This window comes from Mastomys coucha, unplaced genomic scaffold (assembly GCF_008632895.1).
Source record: "Mastomys coucha isolate ucsf_1 unplaced genomic scaffold, UCSF_Mcou_1 pScaffold23, whole genome shotgun sequence".
Taxonomy (NCBI): domain Eukaryota; kingdom Metazoa; phylum Chordata; class Mammalia; order Rodentia; family Muridae; genus Mastomys; species Mastomys coucha.
In genome coordinates this window covers 34,823,744-34,846,197 of record NW_022196906.1, presented here as the reverse complement: position 1 = coordinate 34,846,197, position 22,454 = coordinate 34,823,744, and the positions used below count along the sequence as shown (strand labels likewise).

Sequence of the window (22,454 nt, the reverse complement as noted above, 5' to 3'; positions counted from 1 at the left end):
ACTTTAATTCCGGTGTTCCAGCACTCAGAGGCAGGCACATGGCTGCTAGTCAGAGATCAACCTGGTCTACAATGCAAGTTTCAGGCCTTCCAATGCTACACAGTGAGACCTTGTCTCAAGCGCCATGGGGTGGGGTGGTGAGCCTTTTGAAATCAGCCTAAGGAACCTGTTGGTATCACCAATTAAAGTCATACATGAAGCAACTGTAAAGTTCAAAGCATTAAAGTTCCTCCAAGCATAGGAGAAGTTAGAAAAGACAGATATCTTTTTTTTCAAAGATTTATTTATTTATTATATGTAGGTATTCTATAGCTGTCTGAAGACACACCAGAAGAGGGCATCAGATCTCCTTATGGATGGTTGTGAGCCACCATGTGGTTGCTGGGATTTGAACTCAGGACCTCCAAAAGAGCAGTCATTGCTCTTATCTGCTGAGCCATCTCTCCAGCCCCAAAGACAGACATCTTAAACCCTCTCTTGTCTTTACCAGGTCTTCAGGCTGCTGATAGAATTGAAATAAGTAAATAAATCAAGTTACTTACTCAGAGCTTCCTGAAAGCTGATAGGGAGGCCACATCAAAACATTAAAAAGATGAGGACATTTTCTGTATCCATTCCTCTGTTGAGGGACATCTGGGTTGTTTCCAGTTTCTGGCTATTATAAATAAGGCTGCTATAAAATTAGTGGAGCATGTGTCCTTATTGCATGTTAGAGCATCTTCTGGGTATATGCCCAGGAGTGGTATAGCTTGGTCCTCTGGTACTATGTTCAATTTCCTGAGGAACCACCAAATTGATTTCCAGAGTGGTTGTACCAGCTTGCAATCCCACCAGCAATGAAGGAGTGTTCCTCTTTCTCCACAACCTCACCAGCATCTGCTGTAGATGTCCATCAACAGAGGACATCTACACATTTACACAATGGAGTACTACTCAGCTATTAAAAACAATGAATTTATGAAAATCTTAGGCAAATGGATGCATCTGGAGGATATCATCCTGAGTGAAGTAACCCAATCACAAAAGAACACACATGTTATACACTCTCTGATAAGTGGATACTAGCCCAGAAGCTCAGAATACCCAAAATGCAGTTCACAAACTACAAAAAAACTTAAGAAGGAAGACCAAAGTGTGGATACTTTGATTCTTCTTAGAAGAGGGAACAAAATACCCATGGAAGGAGTTGCAGAGACAAAGTGTGGAGCAGAGACTGAAGGAAGGACAATCCAGAGATTGCTCCACCCGGGACTCCTTCCCATATTCAATCACCAAACCCAGACACTATTGTGGATGCCAGCAAGTGCTGGCTGACAGGAGCCTAATATAGCTCTCTCCTGAGAGGCTCTGACAGTGCCCGACTAATACAGAAGTAGAGGCTCACAGCCATCCATTGAACTGAGCACAGGGTCCCCAATGAAGAAGCTAGAGAAAGGACCCAAGGAGCTGAAGGGTTTGCAGCCACATAGGAGGAACAACAATATGAACAACTAGTACCCTCAGAGCTCCCAGGGACTAAACCACCAACCAAAGAGTACACATGGTGGGACTCTGGCTCCAGCTGTATATGTAGCAAAGGATGGCCTAGTTGGTCATCAATGGGAGGAGAGGCCCTTGGTCCTGTGAAGGCTCTATGCCCCAGTGTAGGGGAATACCAGGGCCAGGAAGCTGGAGAGGGTGGGTTGGTGAGCAGGGGGAGCGGGGAGGGAACAGTGTTTTGTTTTGTTTTGTTTTGTTTTCCCAGAAGGGAAACCAGGAAAGGAGATATCATTTGAAATGTAAATAAAGAAAATATCTAATTTAAAAAAAAGAAGGGGGGACCTTTTGGGGTTTTAAAATAAATATTCATTTGCTTCTCAGTAGGAAAAAAAAAAAGATGAGGACAGAAGTGTCCCCCTGGCAGTGAGGTGTGGAGGTCAGGATCCTCTAGGCCATCTGATTGAGAGCCTTGGGTCGTCATGATTTTCATATCAGATTCCTGTGCCCACATAAGATCTTTACATCCTGCTTAGGACCTCTTCATGGACAGACCTTTCCTGGGACTGTATTGTCCTGCAGCATCCTGTGCTCTCCTGTGGGTCTTCACAGGTTTCAGAGGTCCCATTTCATTGACGTGCCCAAACTGAAGGCATCGGGTGCTCAGAGGCCGTGCTAAAATATGTCCTTAGCCAGAAGACCCTTCCAGGTGTCCAAGCATGAAGGGTCTTCCCAGACCCGGAACAAAAGCAGCAGTGGCGGCATCATAAAATGGCATGAAATCCTACTAATCACCATCAAGTCCCTGTGATTGCCCCATTCTTTCTAAAGAGCTGTGCCTTTGGTCTGATCAACACAGGCTTCCATTTATCTGAAGTTTTTCATTTCTGACAGTGAGGGACTTAGTTAATAATTCATGCTGAATGTTTCTTTTTAAAAAAATATTTATTTATTTATTTATTTATTTATTTATTTATTTCATATACATGGGTACACTGTAGCTGTCTTCAGACATACCAGAAGATGGCCTCAGATCCCATTACAGATGGTTGTAAGCCACCATGTAGTTGCTGGAAATTGAACTCGGGACCTCTGGAAGAACAGAACAGTCAGTGCTCTTAACAACTGAGCCATCTTTCCAGCCCCCTGGATGTTTCTTAATAATATTAGATAGGGACTAGAGAGATGGTTCAGTTTTTAAGAGTCATGGCTGCTCTTCTAGAGGACCTGGGTTCAATTCCCAGCACCCACATTGCAGCTCACAACTATCTCTAATTCCAGTCCCAGGGAATCTGACATTCTTTTCTCGCCTCCACAGGCAGCACACACACACACACACACACACACACACACACACACACGGTTCATAGACATATATGCAGACAAAATTCACATATACATAAAATAATATTAGATAAAACTTGGAACCTAAGGTCACGTTTTTTTTTTAAAGACATTTATTTTATGTATATGAGTACATTGTAGCTGTCTTCAGACACTCCTGAAGACATCAGATCCCATTACAGATGGTTGTGAGCCACCATGTGGTCTGAGAATTGAACTCAGGACCTCTGGAAGAGCAGTCAGTCCTCTTAACCACTGAGCCATCTCTCCAGCCCTCACACTTTATTTTTAACAAACACAGAAGATAAACAGATACAACAGAAAGTTCTCTGGGGCAGAGGTAATCCTGGAGCCTGGGTAAAACTCTCAGGACCCCAAGGCCCAGCTAGGGCAGCTCAGAGCATCAGTGGCCTTTATGTTAGAGGAGATGTGGGTAAGAGTGTACATTCATTCTGGGGAGCCACAAGACAGAAGCAGGCCTTTCACAGGGGTGGAGTGATGGCACACTGTGAGTAGACATCGGTGACTAAGGATGAGTCTCACCGCTCCACTCTCATCTCAGCTTCAGGCGTAAGAGTCCCCAAGGCTGTCACTCCGCATGTGATATAAAAACCTACTGCCATTAAGCCGTTAGTCTGAGTGCATGGAGGGTGTACCAATTGCCAGCTTGGGTAACAAAGGAATCCTAGTGAGAACAGAATGGAATCGAGGATTTCCACGCTGATGGGGATTAAATAGCCTGAGAATGGCTTTGTATATTAACTTCAGGGGACTCAGGTGTCACCACCTAAAGAGTGACACCTGATGCCTCAATTGTACGGTAATAAATCTCCAGCCAGTGGCAGATCTCGAGGAGGCTACTAGGAAGGTGAGGGAAATCATATCAAGTCGGGAAATGTCTTGCTTTCCGAGGACTGAAATGACATCTTCAGGCACTTATGTCTATGTGAATAGAGGATTTAACACTTAGACAGTTTAGGTTTGGTAAAATGATGAGTCTCTGGCCTTTGTTGACAAAGCGCCCTAGGAAGAAGGCTGCTGTGCTCTGAATCAGCTGCAACAATGGAGACAACATGGCAAGGGTCAAGCACTCACCAGGACTTTCCAGAAGAGGAATTTCTTCTGGGGTTATTTGTTTGTTTGTTTGTTTTGGTTGGAATAAAAAGAGAAAATGGGGAGGGGGGAGGAATGTAAGCCAGGTGATGACAGAAAGCTTGCCTAGTTACTCCATTATTACTCCATTATTATTCCATTAATCAGCAAAAGGCTGAACAAATGTTGCAAAGAATGCCATGGCTGGTCAGTCTGAGTTAAAGTTTGTAGATCGATCATAACCGCAGCTTGTTCGACCTTTACTGGCATGCTGACAGCATGAAGAGAGCCACTGTGTTTTAGAACACACCTGTCAGATAGCAATTTCTGAGCCTGTCAGCAAAATGGCTCAGCAAGCAAAGGCGCTTGCCGCCGAGGTTGACAATATGAGTTCTATCCCTGGGACCCACTTGGTGGAAGGGGAGAACTGATGCCCGCACATGCACACAAACAAAAAAATGTAATAAAAATAAAATCCAGGTAACACTTTGGGGGGCCCACTACAAGGAAGTGTGTACTTGGACCACGCCTTTTTACCCGTGTTCTTCCCCCAACCCCCCGTGCAGCTTGATAACCATGTGGAAGAAAACCTTTTTCTTACCTGGATGCATAGGAGAGGAGTTTTGTTTATTAGTTATTTTTGTCAGTTTTTTAAGGTGGGGGAAACACTGCAGATGAAAACTATCCCTTTATAAGAGCCGATGAGAGCTGGGTCAATCCTCAAATGGCTCAAATCCCAAAGAAAGTATGCTTCATTTCAAATAGAAGTCATTCTTTACAAACAGTGAAATTACAAGTGATACTGTCTATTACTATCGTAAATCTAATAGCCTTGTCCGTAGCATCCTAACATGGTTCTATTAGAAACAGGGAGCAGGGCTATCACTTGGGAATATGCAGAGGCTCATGCTGTCAGCCCTGCAGATTGTTTCAGGAAAGCGAAAGGAAACCTAAAACTGCATCCTCATGACACAATCTTTCTTCCCCATCAACTAAAACAAATCCAAACAAGAAAAAGCATGCTTTGCCCAGTCTGAGTATTTCCACTGGCCTCCAATGACCTACCTAATGGCTGTGTTTTTCAATTAGCATTGCACAGATGTGGGTTGTGGGAGGTTCTTTTTTACATGTGAGCCCTGAAAGGGGAAAAAAAAGACTTTGCAGTTATATAACACATCAGTGCATATGGTCATCTTACTATTTCAATAAGCAGTTAATCATTCGTTCCAAAGGCCTCTTTACCCCGCTCATTTTCCACAAAGTAATGAGTGCGCCATTCCTCGGGAAATACTCTTAAATGGCTGCAGGGCACAATTTAGTTACACAGTGTATCTATTGTTCTGGGGGTACATTTTGTTGTTACAGGACTTAGAAAAGCCAGAAGACTGCTCTGAGATTGAAGTCCCCCTCCCCCAGATGTTTGATTGCCTAAGTGCAGGCTATATTAGGCAACAGAAAGCGAAAACAACTCTTGTGGTTTCACAGATGCCCCACTATGGCTCTGGCTCTTTCATGGTCCTCTGAATGAGATCTAATTTGTTTCATCTGGTGAAGAGGTCATTTCTAGCTGCTGACCTGTGTGTGCATGCCGAGCTGATGGTCTGAACCATGTGTCAGATGGAGTTTGTACTTGGTTGGCACAGGCAAACTTCTGGTATCTTGTGGATGGGATTCTGGAAACACTCACTTAGTTGACATAATCCCGTATCCATTGGCACAGATCTATATCCTTACTTTCTGCATCTCTTTGGAGGTGACGTTTCTTTCCATCCAGTTCCCCATTTGGTGACACCTCCCTATATAGCTTGTCAGTCAGAGACCTAATAGAGAGCTGTTTTAAGCTCTCAAGCTCTGTCTGGGCTCACAATCTAACATTTCCTCAGCTGCTCACCTCCAATCACCTACAATTAGGAGAGAACTCCCCGTACTAGCTCCTTTTCCATCTATGGTCATCTTCCTAGATGTTTTGATGCCCACTTAAAAAAAAAAAAGAATTAATTGAAAATTTATGAAGAGTACTTATCTTCTGATTTTGACTTAACTATAATATCTTTTTTAGAATTACCAAGAGCATCTGTCTCGGTATGAAGATACAAAATCAGGCAATGTCCCAAGAGGTCAGTCTTCTGATGCAGCCAACGGCCAGCAACCTTCCAAAAGAACAGCCAAGTCCAGGGTTCGGAAACAGAGGAAACACCGGAATGACCTGAAATCTCTTGGAACAAAAGAGCTTGTTGCCAGTCAAAATAATCAGAATAACCCTCTCCACCAACCACAAAACCAAAGGCAGCCTGTGGATGCCTCAGCAAAGCAGGAGCTGGCTGCACAAATGAATGCTTCTAATCCCAATTTACAGGACTCCAGAGTGCTCACCCACAATCCCAACATCACCTCCGACCCTTCTGTTCCACCCAAGCAGGCTTTTGACAGAGTGTTATATAAAAACTCTGTCTCGGGACGGAATGCTAATAAAAGACGAGGACACAGACGTGAGGAAGAGAAGAGAATTTTGAATCGGCCGCAGTCCATCTACATGTTTTCTGATATAGATCTGCAGGACTTTAATGAAGTTCCTCACAGACAAGAGTCTCTGAGCCAGAGAGCCCCTCAGTCTGATTACCACATGAACACACACAAGTCAAGGAAGACAAAGAAGCCAGCTGAACAACCTCAGGCACAGACGAAATACAAGAACATAGAGATGCTCTGGTGAGAAGTCTCTTTAAATTTTTCAAACTTTTTCATTTATTTTTTATTAATGTACATAGGTTTGTATGTGTGTGTGCCTGTACATAGTATATGCACATGTATGCATGTGAATGATGTACATATATATATATATACACATGAGAGAGAGAAAGAGAGAGAGAAAGAAAAAGAGAGAGAAAGAGAGAGAGAGAGAGAGAGAGAGAGAGAGAATACATTATGGAGCATGTGTGGAGGTCAGAGACAATTGTGTGTATCTGGGAATTAACTCAGGGACATTAGGGCTTGCATAAGTGATTTTACACAGAGCCATCACAACTGCCTGGAATTTCCTTATCTTGAGTGGTTTTCTAGAGGAGAAGTAAGAGGCTCATAGGGAAAGAAAAAGGAGGAAGAAGGGGACAGTGGAGTCCCTGAGCAGGTGAGGCCAGAAGAAAAGGCCAACTAACCCCTCCCCTGCCTCAGATTCCTGCCCGACTTCTGACTTCTGGCAGTCGTCCTTCTCTTCCCCAATCTCCTCTACTGTTTCCATGATAAAGAAACTAGAAGTTGGAGGAAGGGGAGGACACAGGGACCCAGGCAGAGTAAATGAACTTACTTAGAAATATTTGAGTAATGGCTGGAGAAAAAAGTTGCCTCCAGCCTGGAGTGGCCAGCCTAGAAAGGAGTGTGTAGGCAGAGAAATGCCATCACTTACAGAAATGACCTATAAATCTAAAGGCAGGAAAAGGACTAGGGAAATTGTGATATTTAGTCCCCTGTGACCACTTAACAAATATTGCCTCTGAGGAGATGCTCTTGTAGGAAGAAGGAAATGAGGCACAGGGCTACACCCAAGGACTATGAACTCTACTGTCCTAACGTGCACATGGGTAGAAAGTCGACCCAATGGTGGGTGATGGTTTTTTCTGGCTCAGCAGTTAAAAGCACTGTGCACTCTTCCAGAGGACCTGGGTTTGATTTCCAGCAACCACACAGTGGCTCACAACCATCTGTACCACCAGTTCCAGAGACTCTTATGCCATCTTCTGGTCTCTGAAGGCATCAAGCATGCATGTGGTAAAGACATACATGTAAACAGAACATCCAGACACATAAAAGTTGCTAGGTATGATGGTGCACAACTTTAATTCCAGCACTCAGGAGGCAGAGGCAGGCAGAGTTCAAGGCCAGTCTGGTCTACATAACAGACTTCAAGCCAGTCAAGGCTACATAATAAGACCCTGTCATAAATGAATAAATGAATAAGTGAATAAGTAAATAAATAAGACCTAAATTTTTTAAAATCTCGAAAAGAAATAGTGGTTATCTCTGGCAAGAGAAATCAAGGTTATTTTTCACTCTTTCTTTAGAGTTAGAATTGTTTGAGTTCCCTACAGTGTAGATCCACTACTTCAATAAACAAGAAAAAGAAAGTCATTTTTTTTTTTTTTTTTTTTTTGGTTTTTTTTCGAGACAGGGTTTCTCTGTATAGCCCTGGCTGTCCTGGAACTCACTCTGGAGACCAGGCTGGCCTCGAACTCAGAAATCCGCCTGCCTCTGCCTCCCAAGTGCTGGGATTAAAGGCGTGCGCCACCACCGCCCGGCAAAAGTCATTTTTTTAAGATTTATTTTTATTTATTTTATGTGTATGAGTACACTGTAGCTGTACAGATGACCGTGAGCCATCATGTGTGTGGCTGCTGGGAATTGAACTCAAGACCTCTACCGACCCACTAGCTCCGGCTCCGCTCACTCAGATGTAATTCACTATAGCTGTCCTCAGACACACCAGAAGAGGGCATCAGGTCTCATTATGGATGGTTGTGAGCCACCATGTGGTTGCTGGGATCCAAACTCAGACCTTCGGAAGAGTGGTCAGTGCTCTTACCCGCTGAGCCATCTCGACACCCCATGAAAGTCATTTTTTAAAAGTAATTTCATGCCGGGCGGTGGTGGCGCACGCCTTTAATCCCAGCACTTGGGAGGCAGAGGCAGGTGGATTTCTGAGTTCGAGGCCAGCCTGGTCTACAGAGTGAGTTCCAGGACAGCCAAGGCTACACAGAGAAACCCTGTCTCGAAAAAACCAAAAAAAAAAAAAAAAAAGTAATTTCAGGACACCATCCTTGATATTCCTTAACCAAATGTGTTTTCTGGACACTTAACATGTGATGACTTTGACATTAAAGTACACAGAAGACACACACAGTCTGATGCCATGGGACACCTTCAGGGGACTTGTTTTCAAAAATAGAATGGGACACAGCTTTACATATAAATTAGAAGGGAGACAAGTTCTATACCAGACAGTCTGGGACATACATTTAGTAAGGTTCAGAGTCTGCTTCCTGGAGAGAGAGTTATGGTTGGCAAGGACTTTTGTCATCTTCTCTCTGGCTTTAGAGTAATGACTTCTGACATTTTTATCATTACAAATAATATTTAAGTTGGGTGTAGTCATGTACACCCTTGTTATCTCACTGCCCAAGAGGCTGAGGAAGGAGAATACTGAGTTCAAGGACAGCCCAAGCTGTGCAGTGTTAACCTGACAGCTAACAACAGGTACATCTGTAAGCCTAATGCCTCGAGTTTGAGCCCTAAACTTTACCCTCTGACCTCCACACATACACTGGAACACATGTGTGAATGTCATCATTCACATGAACATAGATTCATACAACATGAACATACATGTGCATGCATATACACACACACTACACCCACATACACAAAATAAAAATAAATATTTTTTAGTTTTTAGTAGGTAGATACAGAAAATTCCTTCCTGTTGCTATTTCCCTTTGCAAAGCACTTTTGTTATAAATGAGCTTGTATCTTAATCAAATGTTTCATCGATCCTATGGTGTAATGAAATACATTCCCAGGCTTTTACTGTGGCACTGTCCTTTTGTCTCTAAAATTAGCACACCTTGTCATATTGCTTTTCTGTTTGTTCCTGGTCCTGTTGATAGAACCCAGGGCCTTGTATATTTTAGGCAGGGACTCTACCACATGCTATATCCCCAGCCCATCATACTGGATTAGATTGCTCAATTTATTTGTCTAGGATTTAATGACCTTCATACGCATGAAAGAACACAGGCTTACAGCTCTCCTAGCTCCCACCAGGCTTGTCCAGATGTGTTATCTGTATGCTATCAGACCAGGTAGGGTGGCAGAGGTCTGCAGTCCCAGCACTGGGAGATAGAGACAGAAGAATGAGAAGTTCAAGGTCATGTCGTTGTTTTGTTTTGTTCCCCCCACCCCCTGCGCCAGATAGGGTTTCTGTAGACCAGGCTGGCCTCGAACTCAAAAATCTGCCTGCCTCTGCCTCCCAAGAGCTGGGATTAAAGGCATGCAACCACCTGGCTCAAGGTCATGTCAAGGCGAGGAGTTCAGTAACACTTTGAGTTACTGGTCAGACTGGTCAGACTGGACTATATGAGGAAGGGGCAACCTGAGCATGGGGAGTGTCTATGCATACATTGAAGACTGGGCTCTCTTTCACTCTTTTATATCCTCTGGGACAGGCTGTAAGCACATGTTACATAAAAGTACAATAGATTTTTCCTTGGATCAAGGTTGTGTCAAGCCTTGATTCAGTTGCAGTCTATGAGCAGATCTGAACCCCCTACTCATTATCATCATGGTTTTTCATCTTCATTTACACTGTTCCTGTTCTACCTTTAGTCAGTCTGATGAGTTACATTTTCTAGGAAAACTTAACACTTTTCCTGTTTTATGAGGTGCTACATTAAACTTTTCACACCGTTGGTTCCTATTATTTCAGATATTTATATCTGTAGTCATGTTCTTATTTCCTGCTATTGCTTTTTCTCCTTTTGGGTGGTTGGGGGACAGAATTTCGCTTTGGAGTCCTTGCGAGGGTCTAAAAAAATAGTCAGTGTATTAGCGAGGCTGTCACCAAACTCATGGCAATCCTCCTGGCTCAGCTTCCCAGTACTGAGGATTGTCTTCTGACAAGCCTCTTACCAAGCAAGCAGTATCAATCACTCTTGGCATCCTCCATTCTCAACAAGGGAAATGGCAAGAAAGGGCCTTTTTTGACATTTTTTAAATGTTGTAAATTTCCTTAGTTTCTCTTTCTTCCTGGTTTTGGTTGGTGCTAGTAGGCTGTGTTTAATTGGTTCTCTCTCTCTCTCTCTCTCTCTCTCTCTCTCTCTCTCTCTCTCTCTCTCTCTCTCTCTCTCTCTCTCTCCACTTGTTTTGCATCTGCATTGGGACTGGTCTCACTTGTCTGGCAATCTGAAAACCTTAGAGAAAGCTGAGAGAAGCCCTCCTAACATTGGATTTCTGTGGGATGGTCAGTGGACCACCTGAAGGTTCCTCCTGCCAGTTCTCAGTTCTTTTTCTTAGGCAACCCAATTAACTTCTGTCCCTGATACTTCACGGGTGTAAGAACATTTTTCTGCCTTCAGAAATGCAAATCTCAAAGGTGTGCAGCTTCAGAAAGGACAGTTGCCTCCCAACATGGAGAAGAAAATCCCAAGATTTGCTTGCTGGCTTGTCTACCAAGTGAGCCACGTTCCCAGACTGCCAGTATTAACTCTTAAAACTTGAATTTTTTACCCAAAAGTCCCTCACCAAAGCCATGTCTTTAGCTGATTCAGAACCTGCTTTGGCTTTAAATCCGTTTTGTTTCCACCCCTGGAGATTCCCAGTTTCTCTGGCACATGCAGCTATGTGTTTAAAGAATGCTCATTCCGTTTAGAACATCCTTTCTAGCTGTTCTGTAATGGGAAGTTCTTTGGTTTTCAAGATGATGTGTTGGTTTTTGTTGTGGTGGTTTGGATTGGTTTGGTTGCTTGCTTGCTTACTTAAGCTTATTATCCTATGCTTCATACATTAACTGAAAATCCTTAACAAGACTTTCCTATTAGGGGCTGGAGAGATGGCTAAGCAGGTAAGAGCAGAATATGATTTTAGAGGACCTGAGTTCAGTTCCTAGCACTCTCTCTCTCACAATGCCTGTAACTGCAGGAGTAGGGAACCAACACCCTCTTCTAGACTCTAAGGACACCTTCACATACACGTACACATATAGAGAGACACTTAAGTAAATGAAATAAATGTTTTTTAAAGGAATTAGAATGTCCCAAAGAAAAAGAGGAGGATTTGAAGGCAAGAAATCAATGTATTCCTGGAAAGATTAATGATTCCTAACGATTTCTACACAGAAAACAGTGTTATGGATTCAAGTTTTATTCAAAACAAAATAAAACAAAACAAAACAAAAACTGTGTTTTCTCCAAAGGAAATTCCACTCTTCCTCAGACATGGAGCCCGCTAGTGCCTCTCCAGACTCCCGGCTTGCCCAGATCATGGAGCAGCACCAGCAAGCCTTGATGCAGCTGGCAGAGGTGCAGCCCACTGAGGGCTCCTTGTCCAGCATCATACTCCCGCCTATCCTGTCCAGGGTAGAAAGTGAATCACAGCTCAATTCAGAGAGAAGCCACAGACACCAGATGAAGATGGCCCGTAGTAATTCGGAAGGCTACCTGCTTCAGCTGGAGAGAGGGAAGAGACACGGGAAGCGAAGCAGCACAAAGGTGATAAAAACATGCTTGTCTAGCCAAGTTGCTCTTGAATTGTGATGACGCAGATAGGCCTGGAATAGGGCTGGTTGTTCCTTAACTTCTTACATGGCAAGGTGGTCCAGGAACTGAGAATCCTCCCCTCTAGTCCCAACTACTCCCTCAGTTTCCCTTCCTGCCTTTCCAGAAGTTTCTGTTGCCAAGAATGCCTACTCCCACTTCCTTTTCAGGTCCTCTCTTGGAAGAGTCTACACTGCAGGTAGGCAACAGTAATCCTGCTTTTATCCTCAGTTCAACCATCACTTTTCCTCACCTGAACCTTTCTCTTAAAACAAGTCTCACACCCTCCACCACTGATTCCTTGTCATCAAACACGCCTCTTGGTGTGCATCTCAACTCAGCTTCCACAGCAAAATATCTAGGCCACTTGGTTTTCACTGAATTCTTATCTAGAGTTTGGGTCAAAAAGTAGTGAGCACTTTTGCACCGTTCAGTCTCTTCCTATTTTGTTAAAAGCTACCTTTTTAATTCTCAGGACGACCACTAGCTTCCAGGGCGCAATAATGTATTTTTGGTTTTCACTACTATAATAAAATACCCAAGGCAGGTTATTTTATGAAGAATTTTGTTTAACTCATGATTCTGGGACATGGAAAGAGATCCTATTAGCCTGGCACCAGAAGACCCCACTTCCAGTGTAGACAAGGAGGCCTGAGTTCTGGGACTCACAGGTCACTGCTTTTCCCAGAGAAACATCATTGCATGACGGTTGGGTTCTAAAGTACTGCTTGTACCACTTTCAAGTGTTTCTCAAATAAACCAAGACTGGGAAGCAGGCATCACTCACATCATTTCCATGGAGACATACAATCAGCCTTTGCAACCCACACTTCTGTCAGCATAGCACATCCCTCCAGAGCTTATAAATCACTGGGGCCTAAGATACACAGCCTCTCAGAAGAGAACTTTTCTGTGGTTGAAAACAGCTTTTGAACTGAATTTCCAGCTGCAGTCCTTGGTCCAGCCCCACCTCATAGCAACTTTAGAGGGGTGTTATTCTCTGGCTTGCTTCTCACCAATTACTAAGCCTGCTTTCTTATAGAACCCAGGACCACCAGCCTAGGGGAAGCATCACCCACAATGGGCTGAGCCTCTTCCCTCATCAATCACTAATTAAAAAAATGTCTTACCTACAGCCCCGTCTCATGGAGGGATTTTCTCAGTTGAAGAGTTACTGACTTACCACAGTCCCTGATTTCTCATAGGAGCAATCAGAATTACTCTTACTTTTTTTTCTTAGGTGTGGTATAAGGGTAAATGAAATAATGTACTAACACCTTGGCTTATTCCCTAGCAAAGGTTACATCAATTAAATGCTCTTTCCCTTTCCTTCCTCTTCACAAATCGAATCCCTGAAGTGCTGAGAAAGGATAGAGGAAAATGCCCTGGTAAAAGTGTTTAATACAAGGATGCTAAAGCCAATGGAAAGATGGGGAGAGCAGGAGTAATTTCCTGCTCCTGACCACCCCTCCTCACTTTCTGCTAGGGTGGCTTCAATCCATACACATCTATTTTCCCAGCCCAGTACCTTGAGTCTACATGTCACACACACACACACACACACACACACACACACACACACACACACACACAAGTGCTCTTTGTCCTTTAAGCCCTTCCAGAAGCTGAAGTGACTTAGAACTGGGCGATTTGTATAGGACAGCGGGTAGTCTGGACACCAGACAGAGGGAGTCATTATCCACATCACACCCATTTGCTGGCCACGTCAAATCTCTTGGTTTCCAAGGGAATCGCCCCGAATCACAGTAAAAATTTTGAGGATTTGTAAAGATAATAGGCCTAAGGCCCCCTTCCTCTTCTGGCAGTGCAATCTAAGAGCGATTTCAGAAATCAAGGCATTGTCCACGTCATCAAATCCCAGCTTAAGACTAAGAAATTAACACAGCACAGAGGACGCCAAACTAGCAAAATATACTTCTGCTGGCTCCGGCCACCACTAAATAAGGCTTTGGTAAAGAGTTCCCTGACAGATGAGGGTTGAGCCTCTGTAATTAACTGGTGTTTCTTGTCACAGACAACCCGTGGCTTGCTGCTTGGCTGCACCTAAGGAGAGGTTTATTCGGATTAATTTTAGTGACCACAGAGCATATATCCTTGGCTGGCTGCTCTCTGGCATCCAAGGTGTTTTTATCTTGCTTTCAGTAACTTTCAGCCTTGCACATCTGAGGAATTTTCTGGAGAATACTTCTGCAGTCATTTTCCCCACCCCCAGCAGGGTTTAACATTTCTGAACTGAAACAAACACTTCCAGACCTGCCGATGTCCCTTCAAGTCAGCCACACTCTTTGGAGTACACAGTGACAGTCATACACCTTGCTTGAGAGAACCATAAATGATGAGTTGGCACCTCTCCCCCAGGAAAGCCCCATGCAGCCTCCTTTTGAGGGGCCCAACACCAGTAGATGTCAGCTAGAGTGTGGCTTTACTTGTTTGTTTTCATTTGGTTTTGGTGGTGGTGGTGGTGGTGATGGTGGTGGTGGTGGTGGTTTGGGGTTTTGGTTTGGGACATTTTTTAAGACAGAGTGTCACTCACTCTCTAGCCCAAGTTGACCTGACTCTTTGTGGTCCTCCTGCCTCAACCTACCAGGTGTTAGTACTACAGGTGAAAGCCACCAAGCCTGGGTTCCTGTGAGCTTTGTGCAGAGTTAAGTAGGGACTGTGTTTAGGCATTTGTCTAAAATGTGCCTCTATATTCATTAGTCTGATCCCTGTATTCAGAGACTCAGTAGGACCGTCAGTGTTGAGTCCTTAGAACTGTCAGTGTCACCGTCATTATCACCAACGTCACCAGCATCTTTGTTTTGGCATCGTGCTGCTTTTTAGTCTTTTGAAAACTAAGAAGTAAGTGAAAATAACATGAGGATTGTTTGACTGTAAAAGAGTATTGAAGAAGCTTAAAGTAGCTTAACTGCCTAGGGCTGGACACATAGGGACTGGGCAGGCTAGTGAGGGTTAATGGGCCCTGGAGGATTTTTGTTTTGTTTTATTTCTTTCAGAGTGAAAAAACGTTGTACAATTAAATTGGGCAATGCTTACACAATTTGCCAACTATCCTAAAAAATAACCATTGAATCAAACAGCTTTAAATGAGTGAATTTTGTGTTATGAGAATTACATCTCAACAGTGCTGTTTAAGGCTTTAGATGGAGAGAGATCAAACAGAATCATAGTGCTGAGCGCTTCCTGATTATTTGCGCCAAACTTAAGCAGATCCAAGACTCTCAGCGCCAGTCACCCGGAACAAACTCCCCCAGGAGCCACCCTTGTCCCCTGAGAAATGTCGCAGTGCTCTGAGCAGCTCATCCTGTAAAGGGATCAGCCACCATGGGGATGGCCCATTTGGGCCACATGCTCTCCTTTTTGAGTCTGTATGGAATGCTAGATCCTTGGCTCTGGTTTTTTTTTTTTTTCCACACTAACCTTGATGCTTACTGAAATTGCTAACAAGAAGCATAGCTGAAGATCAACACACAATTATCCATGCTTCCTGGCACTGCCTTTGTGAGTTGGTAGCATGATTAAAAGTTAAGCTGCACCAAGCTAAGGATGAGGTTTCTGCCCACTGATCATTTCTTTCTCATCATCTCTGAACAAATTGGATTTATGGCTTGGGTATGAGTGGTGGTTTATTTGTTGTTGTTATTTTTAACCTATTTTTGTAATTTGTATTTTTACTTTGGCAAATAGATCATAATTTAATGATTTCAAGACAGTGACAGAGAGAGCACATGTAAGAAGACTGAACTTGTAGTCATAAGCATAGGCGGTCTGAGTTCAGCCAATGATTAAAAACAACTGAAGTTTTTAAGGAGTGTTAATGCCCAACTTTGTAACCAAGGTTTGAAAAAAGAACCATCTTAACCACTCCCATGGTGGCAGAAATGCTGACTGGCAGCCATAAGTGTTCATTAGCTCTTAATAGCCATACTTCAATCCATTTATCTCAAAGAATTAAAGTAACATACAGTGTTTACCTCAGTGTGTCTTCAATGGTCAACATTTAGAGAAATACCTACATTATTTAATGATACTAAATGATAGAGTATTTGCCTAAAAATCACATTTTTGAAATCCACTTGGTGTCAGGTAGGTAAAGTATAATACCAAAATGTTTAGTAAAATTATTAAAATATGTGTAGTATGTGAATGTTTTTATAAATATAAGAACACACAAACACTTAAGTAAGTGCTCGTAACTAAAAATTCTTTCATAGTAAAAACAAGAGCATGAAGAAGCCAAGCATAGGGGCATGTGCTTGTAATCCCAGCACTTGGGCTGAAGAACTGCAAGTTCAAGGACAGCCGTGGTTACAGTGCCAGCCCAGCCCTCCCGAAAGAAAGACACAAACATATAGTGAAACAGACGCAAACACATCTGGTGCTCTCTTGTTGGTAAAGACTGTTGCCTAAAGATTTACACTTTTAGAATGTCCTTCGAGACAGGATTTCTCTATGTAGCCCTGGCTGTCCTGGAACTCACTCTGTAGACCAGTCTGGCCTCGAACTCAGAAATCTGCCTGCCTCTGCCTCCCAAGTGCTGAGATTAAAGGCATGCACCACCACCGCCCGGCTTCCCCTGTCTATTTTAATGTTAGTTTTAATGATTCAGACCAAAGGCTTCCTTAAAATAAAATCATGCCTTCTCTCATTCTTTAGACTTTGATGCACTGAGAGATTTTTGAACATAAATGCTTAACATCATGACAAGGCCAGTTCTGTTTACAGAGCCTTTAATCCTTGACATGCAGAAGTGTTGCACCCTTGGGCTGGCGAGATGGCTCAGTGGGTAAGAGCACTGACTGCTCTTCCGAAGGTCCTGAGTTCGGATCCCAGCAACCACATGGTGGCTCACAACCACCCGTAATGAGATCTGTGTCTGAAGACAGCTAAAGAGCGAGCGGAGCTGGAGCGAGCAGGGCCAGCAGAGGTCCTGAGTTCAATTCCCAGGAGCCACACACATGGCCGGTCATATACATAAAATAAATAAAATAAATCTTTTTTTAAAAAAAAAAAAAAAGAAGTGTTACACCCGAGTGGTACATTATTTTGCTCCTTGTGAATAATGACACTGAAGCTCCGGTGTGCTGGGAATATTGCTTTCCACAGCAGTGATAGGCTGCCGAGCAGTTTCAGAACCATGGCTTCATTCTTCTTTCATACAATTAACCCAGAGGTAGGCAGCTGCTAACACTAGGGTTTCTGTAGCTCAAACCATCCAAACCAAGGACTATCTGATTCTCCTGTTTCTCCCCCTGCCTGAGGAGAGCTGTTCCAGCTCCAGGAATCCCACCCACTTTGGGGGTGAGGATAAAAAATAAAAATGAGAAGGGAAGGGCCATGCCAGCCAGAACGAAAGTTTCCAAAAATCTGAGTGCTCCCCACCAATCTCAAATATATTGCACAGGGCCAGAGCTCTGTGCTGTGAGGATTTCAGGGAAAGAGTTGGTCCATATCCATGGGTTCTGGAAACAGCGCACTTTAATGAATGTAACTGACTTTTCCAAGTCATCAGAACATCAGAACAACTCTCCAAGCAGTGCTTACATCATGCCAGGTATTAGTGATCCAGAGAGGAAGCAAACGTATGGGCAATGTGCACAGGTTACAGTCTGATACTACTCGTCGCATAAGACTTGGGCATCTTAGGCCGAGGTGTCCACAGCATGCCCTGGAAACCAAATACCCACAGGTGATAGGAGACAACTAACTGTAGTGGATTTTCCAGCTTCTGCAGTGCAAGGGGTCCAAGGAGTGGCCAGTGCAGCTAGCTGTAAGTAAAAACCACATAGAGACAGAAGGTTGATACAATGTGTACATAGTTCATTCTTAGGATCCTGGAGTGACATGAAGGGATTCTAACTGACCTGATAAAAGTGTTTTCATTCATCTGATAATCATTACCAAACTGTGTCAGAAAAGGCTCCCCAGATACACAACCCATCAGAATGGCATGATGGCTTAGTGGTTAAGGGCACTTGCTGTTCTTACAGAGGATCCAGGTTTGGTTCCCAGCACCCATATGTGGTTCCCAATCATCTGTAACTCCAGCTCTGGGAGACCCAGCATGATCTTCGGACTTCTGGATGCCTGTCAAATGTTCCAAAGTCACACTGACTAACAGAACAAAATGAACTTCTCAGTGGGTCTTGCCAAGACTCAACCATTCTCTTTTGAGTCTTATCAATGAATGACAGTTGACTTTCATCCTCAAAATTATCTATTATTCTACCAATGGACTGTGGTTTCATTGTCTTCTGAGGTGTCTCTGAAAGGCAGGATTCACCTCAGTGGACAGGACTTTCTGAATCAGTGTATTGGCTGCCTGCCATTGGTGGGGACTCCTTTGATTTTGCAAACAGCTCATGGTAACAGCTGCATGGGGAGAGTTGTACTATATATGCGTCAGCTAAAAATGTTCGCCAAAGAGAGAATTGTTTGCTTGACATTACTTATTATTTCAGAATTTCAATTTCTTTTATCTTAGAAGTGAAAATCTCAGAACACATTAGCTAAGCAGCTACAAATGTCAAATAGACTACGATCAGTAACTACCATGAAATAGTGCCATTGCCAAGAAATGTACTCATTCTCCCGCCTCTCACCAGAGCTTCTGGTCTTCACTGTACTTCCTTTCTATGCCCCGATGGCTTCTTTAAGGGACACCAATCCTTGGAAAGAACCATTTCTGTGGTTGTATTTTCAGAGTTCCAAGCTGAAAGGTTATCAGAAAAGAGATGTGAAACTTGGAGGCCTGGGACCTGACTTTGCGTCTGTCAGAGACAAAGTAAGTGGTGTGCGGGATTTTCAGCCTCAGTGTTCTCTACCTGTCCTTAGCAATGTGGGTAGAGATGCACCCAGCACGGACCATCAGTGCAAACCTCTAGCACTGAGTAGATACCCCTCAGAAACAGACATGCAGACACAATGGGGTCTCAGATTTTCCTGCTGTAAAAAAAAAAAAAAAAAAAAAAAAAAAAAAAAAAAAACATTCTCAGCCTGTGTTATTTTATGCACTGCCTTTCCGTTAGATTTGAAAGCCTCCCAGAAGAGAAGGACTCATGAGTGTGGAAAGGGATGTATGTGCTGTGCGGCTATTGGTCTCCCTGATAGAGTTGTCTTGATAACTTTGAAGTGGCTACAGAGAAGACACTTAGGATCCGAGTTTCCCAACCCCTAGGAAGTGCATCCACTTTATTCTCTTTCCTCTGGTGAAAGGAGATCTTCATTTAATGTGTTTGAACTACAGTTGCACTCAGGCATAAAAAGAGTCTAGTTCAAAGTTGGAAGCAAAAATGAAAATAAATTGGGTAAATGCAACAAAGAGGAGGCTGAATAGGATGCAGCCTCTGTTAAGAAAGCACCGGGGGTGCAGTGCGGCTGCACTCAGCAGATTCTCCAGGGAAACGTTAACCAGTTCACTGCTGCCACCGTAAGCAGGTCACCCTCCTGAGCCGCCCACCTCCATAAAACCAATGTCACTGAGAGAATTAGCAGAGATTCGCTCACTCTCCTCCATTTCTCCGAGCAGATGCAAATGTTAATGCAGCAAAAGGAATATGCAAAGCAAGTCAAGGAATATAACATGAAGGCACTGTCCGTTTTGTCCAAACCACAGACAACAAAAACTGAGAGTAAGTCTGTGATTTCTCGGAAGAAGGTAAGAAGCTCACATTGGGTGTTTATTGCTTCAGCCAGAATTAAAGGGACACTTTGGCCACCTCCTCACCTCAAAAGATGGGCTTGGATGTTCAAAACCAGCCATTCCTACACTTACAGGTTATCCACAAATACTGATGTAAACACACACACACACACACACACACACACACACACACACACACACGGGTCAGTATATTGTCTTAATTTTGCCACACATAGAAATAACAAAGTTATTTCTCGGCAACGAGCCTGCAGTCAAATTAATTATCAGTTTCATTCTCTGTCATTAAGTAACATTCAAGGGAACAGAGCTCTCTTGCTCTTCACATTAGACAAACAAACATACCCTTGATTGTTTATTTTAAGTTCATTTCTCTCTGCTCTTCCAGGGGGATTGTATGGGTTCCTCCAGTGGAGGTAAAAATATTTTAAAAAATACAGAGCATCTGTCCTCCAAGATGCCATCAAACAGAGTCGGGATGTGAGTGAAATGTGTACTGTGGCAATACAATGAAACCCCCTGCCTCAGTAGATTTCCTCCTATACCGCCATGGGGGCTCCTTGCAGAAGGAACATGCAATCCTTTGCTGCTCTTAGGGATGTGTGCTGCCTGTTCTCTTTTACCGATTGTCCTATCAATTCTTCCTCAGACCTTGATGACCTCGTTTCCCTCACCAAATGTCCATGGAACTGTTTCTTTCTTTCTCCAACCAATTACACTTTCATAAAGATGTTCACAGAGACAAATCTACAGGAATTCCCATAGCTGTCTCATTCACATGCAGAATGTGAACTTTTTATGTTTTGATGTATTTTTTTTCCCTTTCTGATACTTGAAACTACCATCCATTCCCATATCAACTTCCAATAAATTCTTCTTAAAATACAAAGCTTAAGCAGGTGCCTTTGGCGAATGCCTTTAATCCTACCACTCGGGAAGCAGAGGCAGGCAGATCTCAGTGAATTCAAGGCCAGCCTGGTCTACAGAGTGAGTTCTAGGGCAGCCAAGGAAACACAGAGAAACCCTGTCTCAAAAAAAAAAAAAACAAAAAAACAAACAAACAAACAAAAACCAAACAGACAAAGCTCAGGGCTGGAGAGGTGGCTCAGTACTTTAAAACACTCACTGTTTTCCAGAGGTTCCAGATTTCATTTCCAAGCACCCATATAATGGCTCACAACCCTCTGTAACTTCAGTTCCAGAGGATCCAATATAATGAACAAAGTTCAGTTTTCATCAACTACAAGTGATACCTTCAGTCTGCAGCTACAAGTCTTTGCTGGATGGAAAGATTTAATCGAAGGTTTAATTCTATTAGAAGTTTGGTGTCAGCAAGACTTTCAGGAAGTTGGCAGATTAAGCACATGAGAAATCAGTTTGCAAACACAAGAATCTTTCAGTGTAAAAACATCCAAATGACACAGCAGCTGTCCCCATTCCTCTCCAGCTCTGTTTTGCTCCACGACATGCTGTCAGTGACAAACTCATTTTGTTCAGCCTGTGGGTTATAATGTATGGCCTGCATTTTCTATCTCAACTATTCCTGCCCATATTACAGCAACTATCTCCATCTGCATCATAAAGACTAACCTCCTCCTAACACTAACTTCCCACTTTAAATGAAGTTGTTTTGTTTTGTTTTGTTTTCTTGTCATGCCCTTAGGCTTTGGACTATGCTAAGACCATCCCCAAACCCAAACCACCAAATCTGCCGGATCAAACAGCAAAGAAAACTAAGAACTCCAGACACAGTGAAAAAGAAGGAAGCTTACCCGAGATTTCCCTGCTGGAGATCCTGCAGAGCAGACATGAGCGGGAAAAGCAGGCCGTGGCTGCTTTCAAAGTCCTTCACATCGTCTAGACAGCATTTAGTGGGGGATCAAAAGTGCTATGCAAGGGACATGGAGAAAAGAGAGTAAACAATTCCACACTGAGTGGTAAACTGGCACTGCCGCCTGCCCACCACCCTTGTCTGCTCTGTGCAGAAGTTAATGGTAGCATGTTTAACCTTCTGGAAAGAAAGTTGCATACAATTATTTATTTTCAAATCTGTTAGAATTTGGACTGGTAGATGGCTAGACAATAAAGCCTTTGGTTTTATATTGGATCTTCTGGTTTGTTAAACTACCTCTGCCCTTCTTCGTAACGTAATGTAACATAACATAACATGTGTACATACTTCAGTTTTTTCCTAAAATTAGTTTGACTGATCTAGTCACTGAGGTAACATGTCCAAAATAATACTTCTGCTTTCAAGCCTCAAAAAGTCTTAGAGAGTTGACAATGTGAAGATACATCTAGGTTGCATATTGAAATAGGAAAAAAAAATCCAAATTGCATTCTAACACAGCACTAAGACTAAGACATTAATCACAAATCCCACAAGTATAGGGAAATCCACCTCAGAACACTTTATGGTCAAAGCCACTGACTCCACATCTATAAATATACTGTTATCTTCAAATATTACCAAATACATACACTTCAGAGTTTACTATGAACATAAATACTCATATTCATTTTATCTTTCTCTTTTAAAGCATTATCAAGATTCTTAGTTT

The 22,454-nt window shown here is 43.1% G+C and overlaps 1 protein-coding gene across 7 annotated transcripts in view; it reads left to right on the top strand.

Moving 5' to 3' along the window:
• Jhy (junctional cadherin complex regulator) overlaps positions 1-22,000 on the top strand; it is a 59,890-nt gene extending 37,890 nt beyond the window's left edge. For 6 of the 7 annotated variants that reach the window (XM_031345060.1, XM_031345062.1, XM_031345059.1 and 3 more), the window contains 5 exons: positions 5,972-6,621; positions 11,873-12,167; positions 18,937-19,017; positions 19,762-19,890; positions 21,557-22,000. In XM_031345060.1, coding sequence (XP_031200920.1) covers positions 5,972-6,621; positions 11,873-12,167; positions 18,937-19,017; positions 19,762-19,890; positions 21,557-21,754 — 1,353 coding nt within the window. In that variant the 3' untranslated portion in view covers positions 21,755-22,000. Of the gene's footprint in view, positions 1-5,971; positions 6,622-11,872; positions 12,168-12,382; positions 13,058-18,936; positions 19,018-19,761; positions 19,891-21,556 lie in introns of those variants that run through there. The other variant, XM_031345063.1, reaches the window with a different exon arrangement.
• Positions 22,001-22,454: the final 454 nt, after the last annotated feature.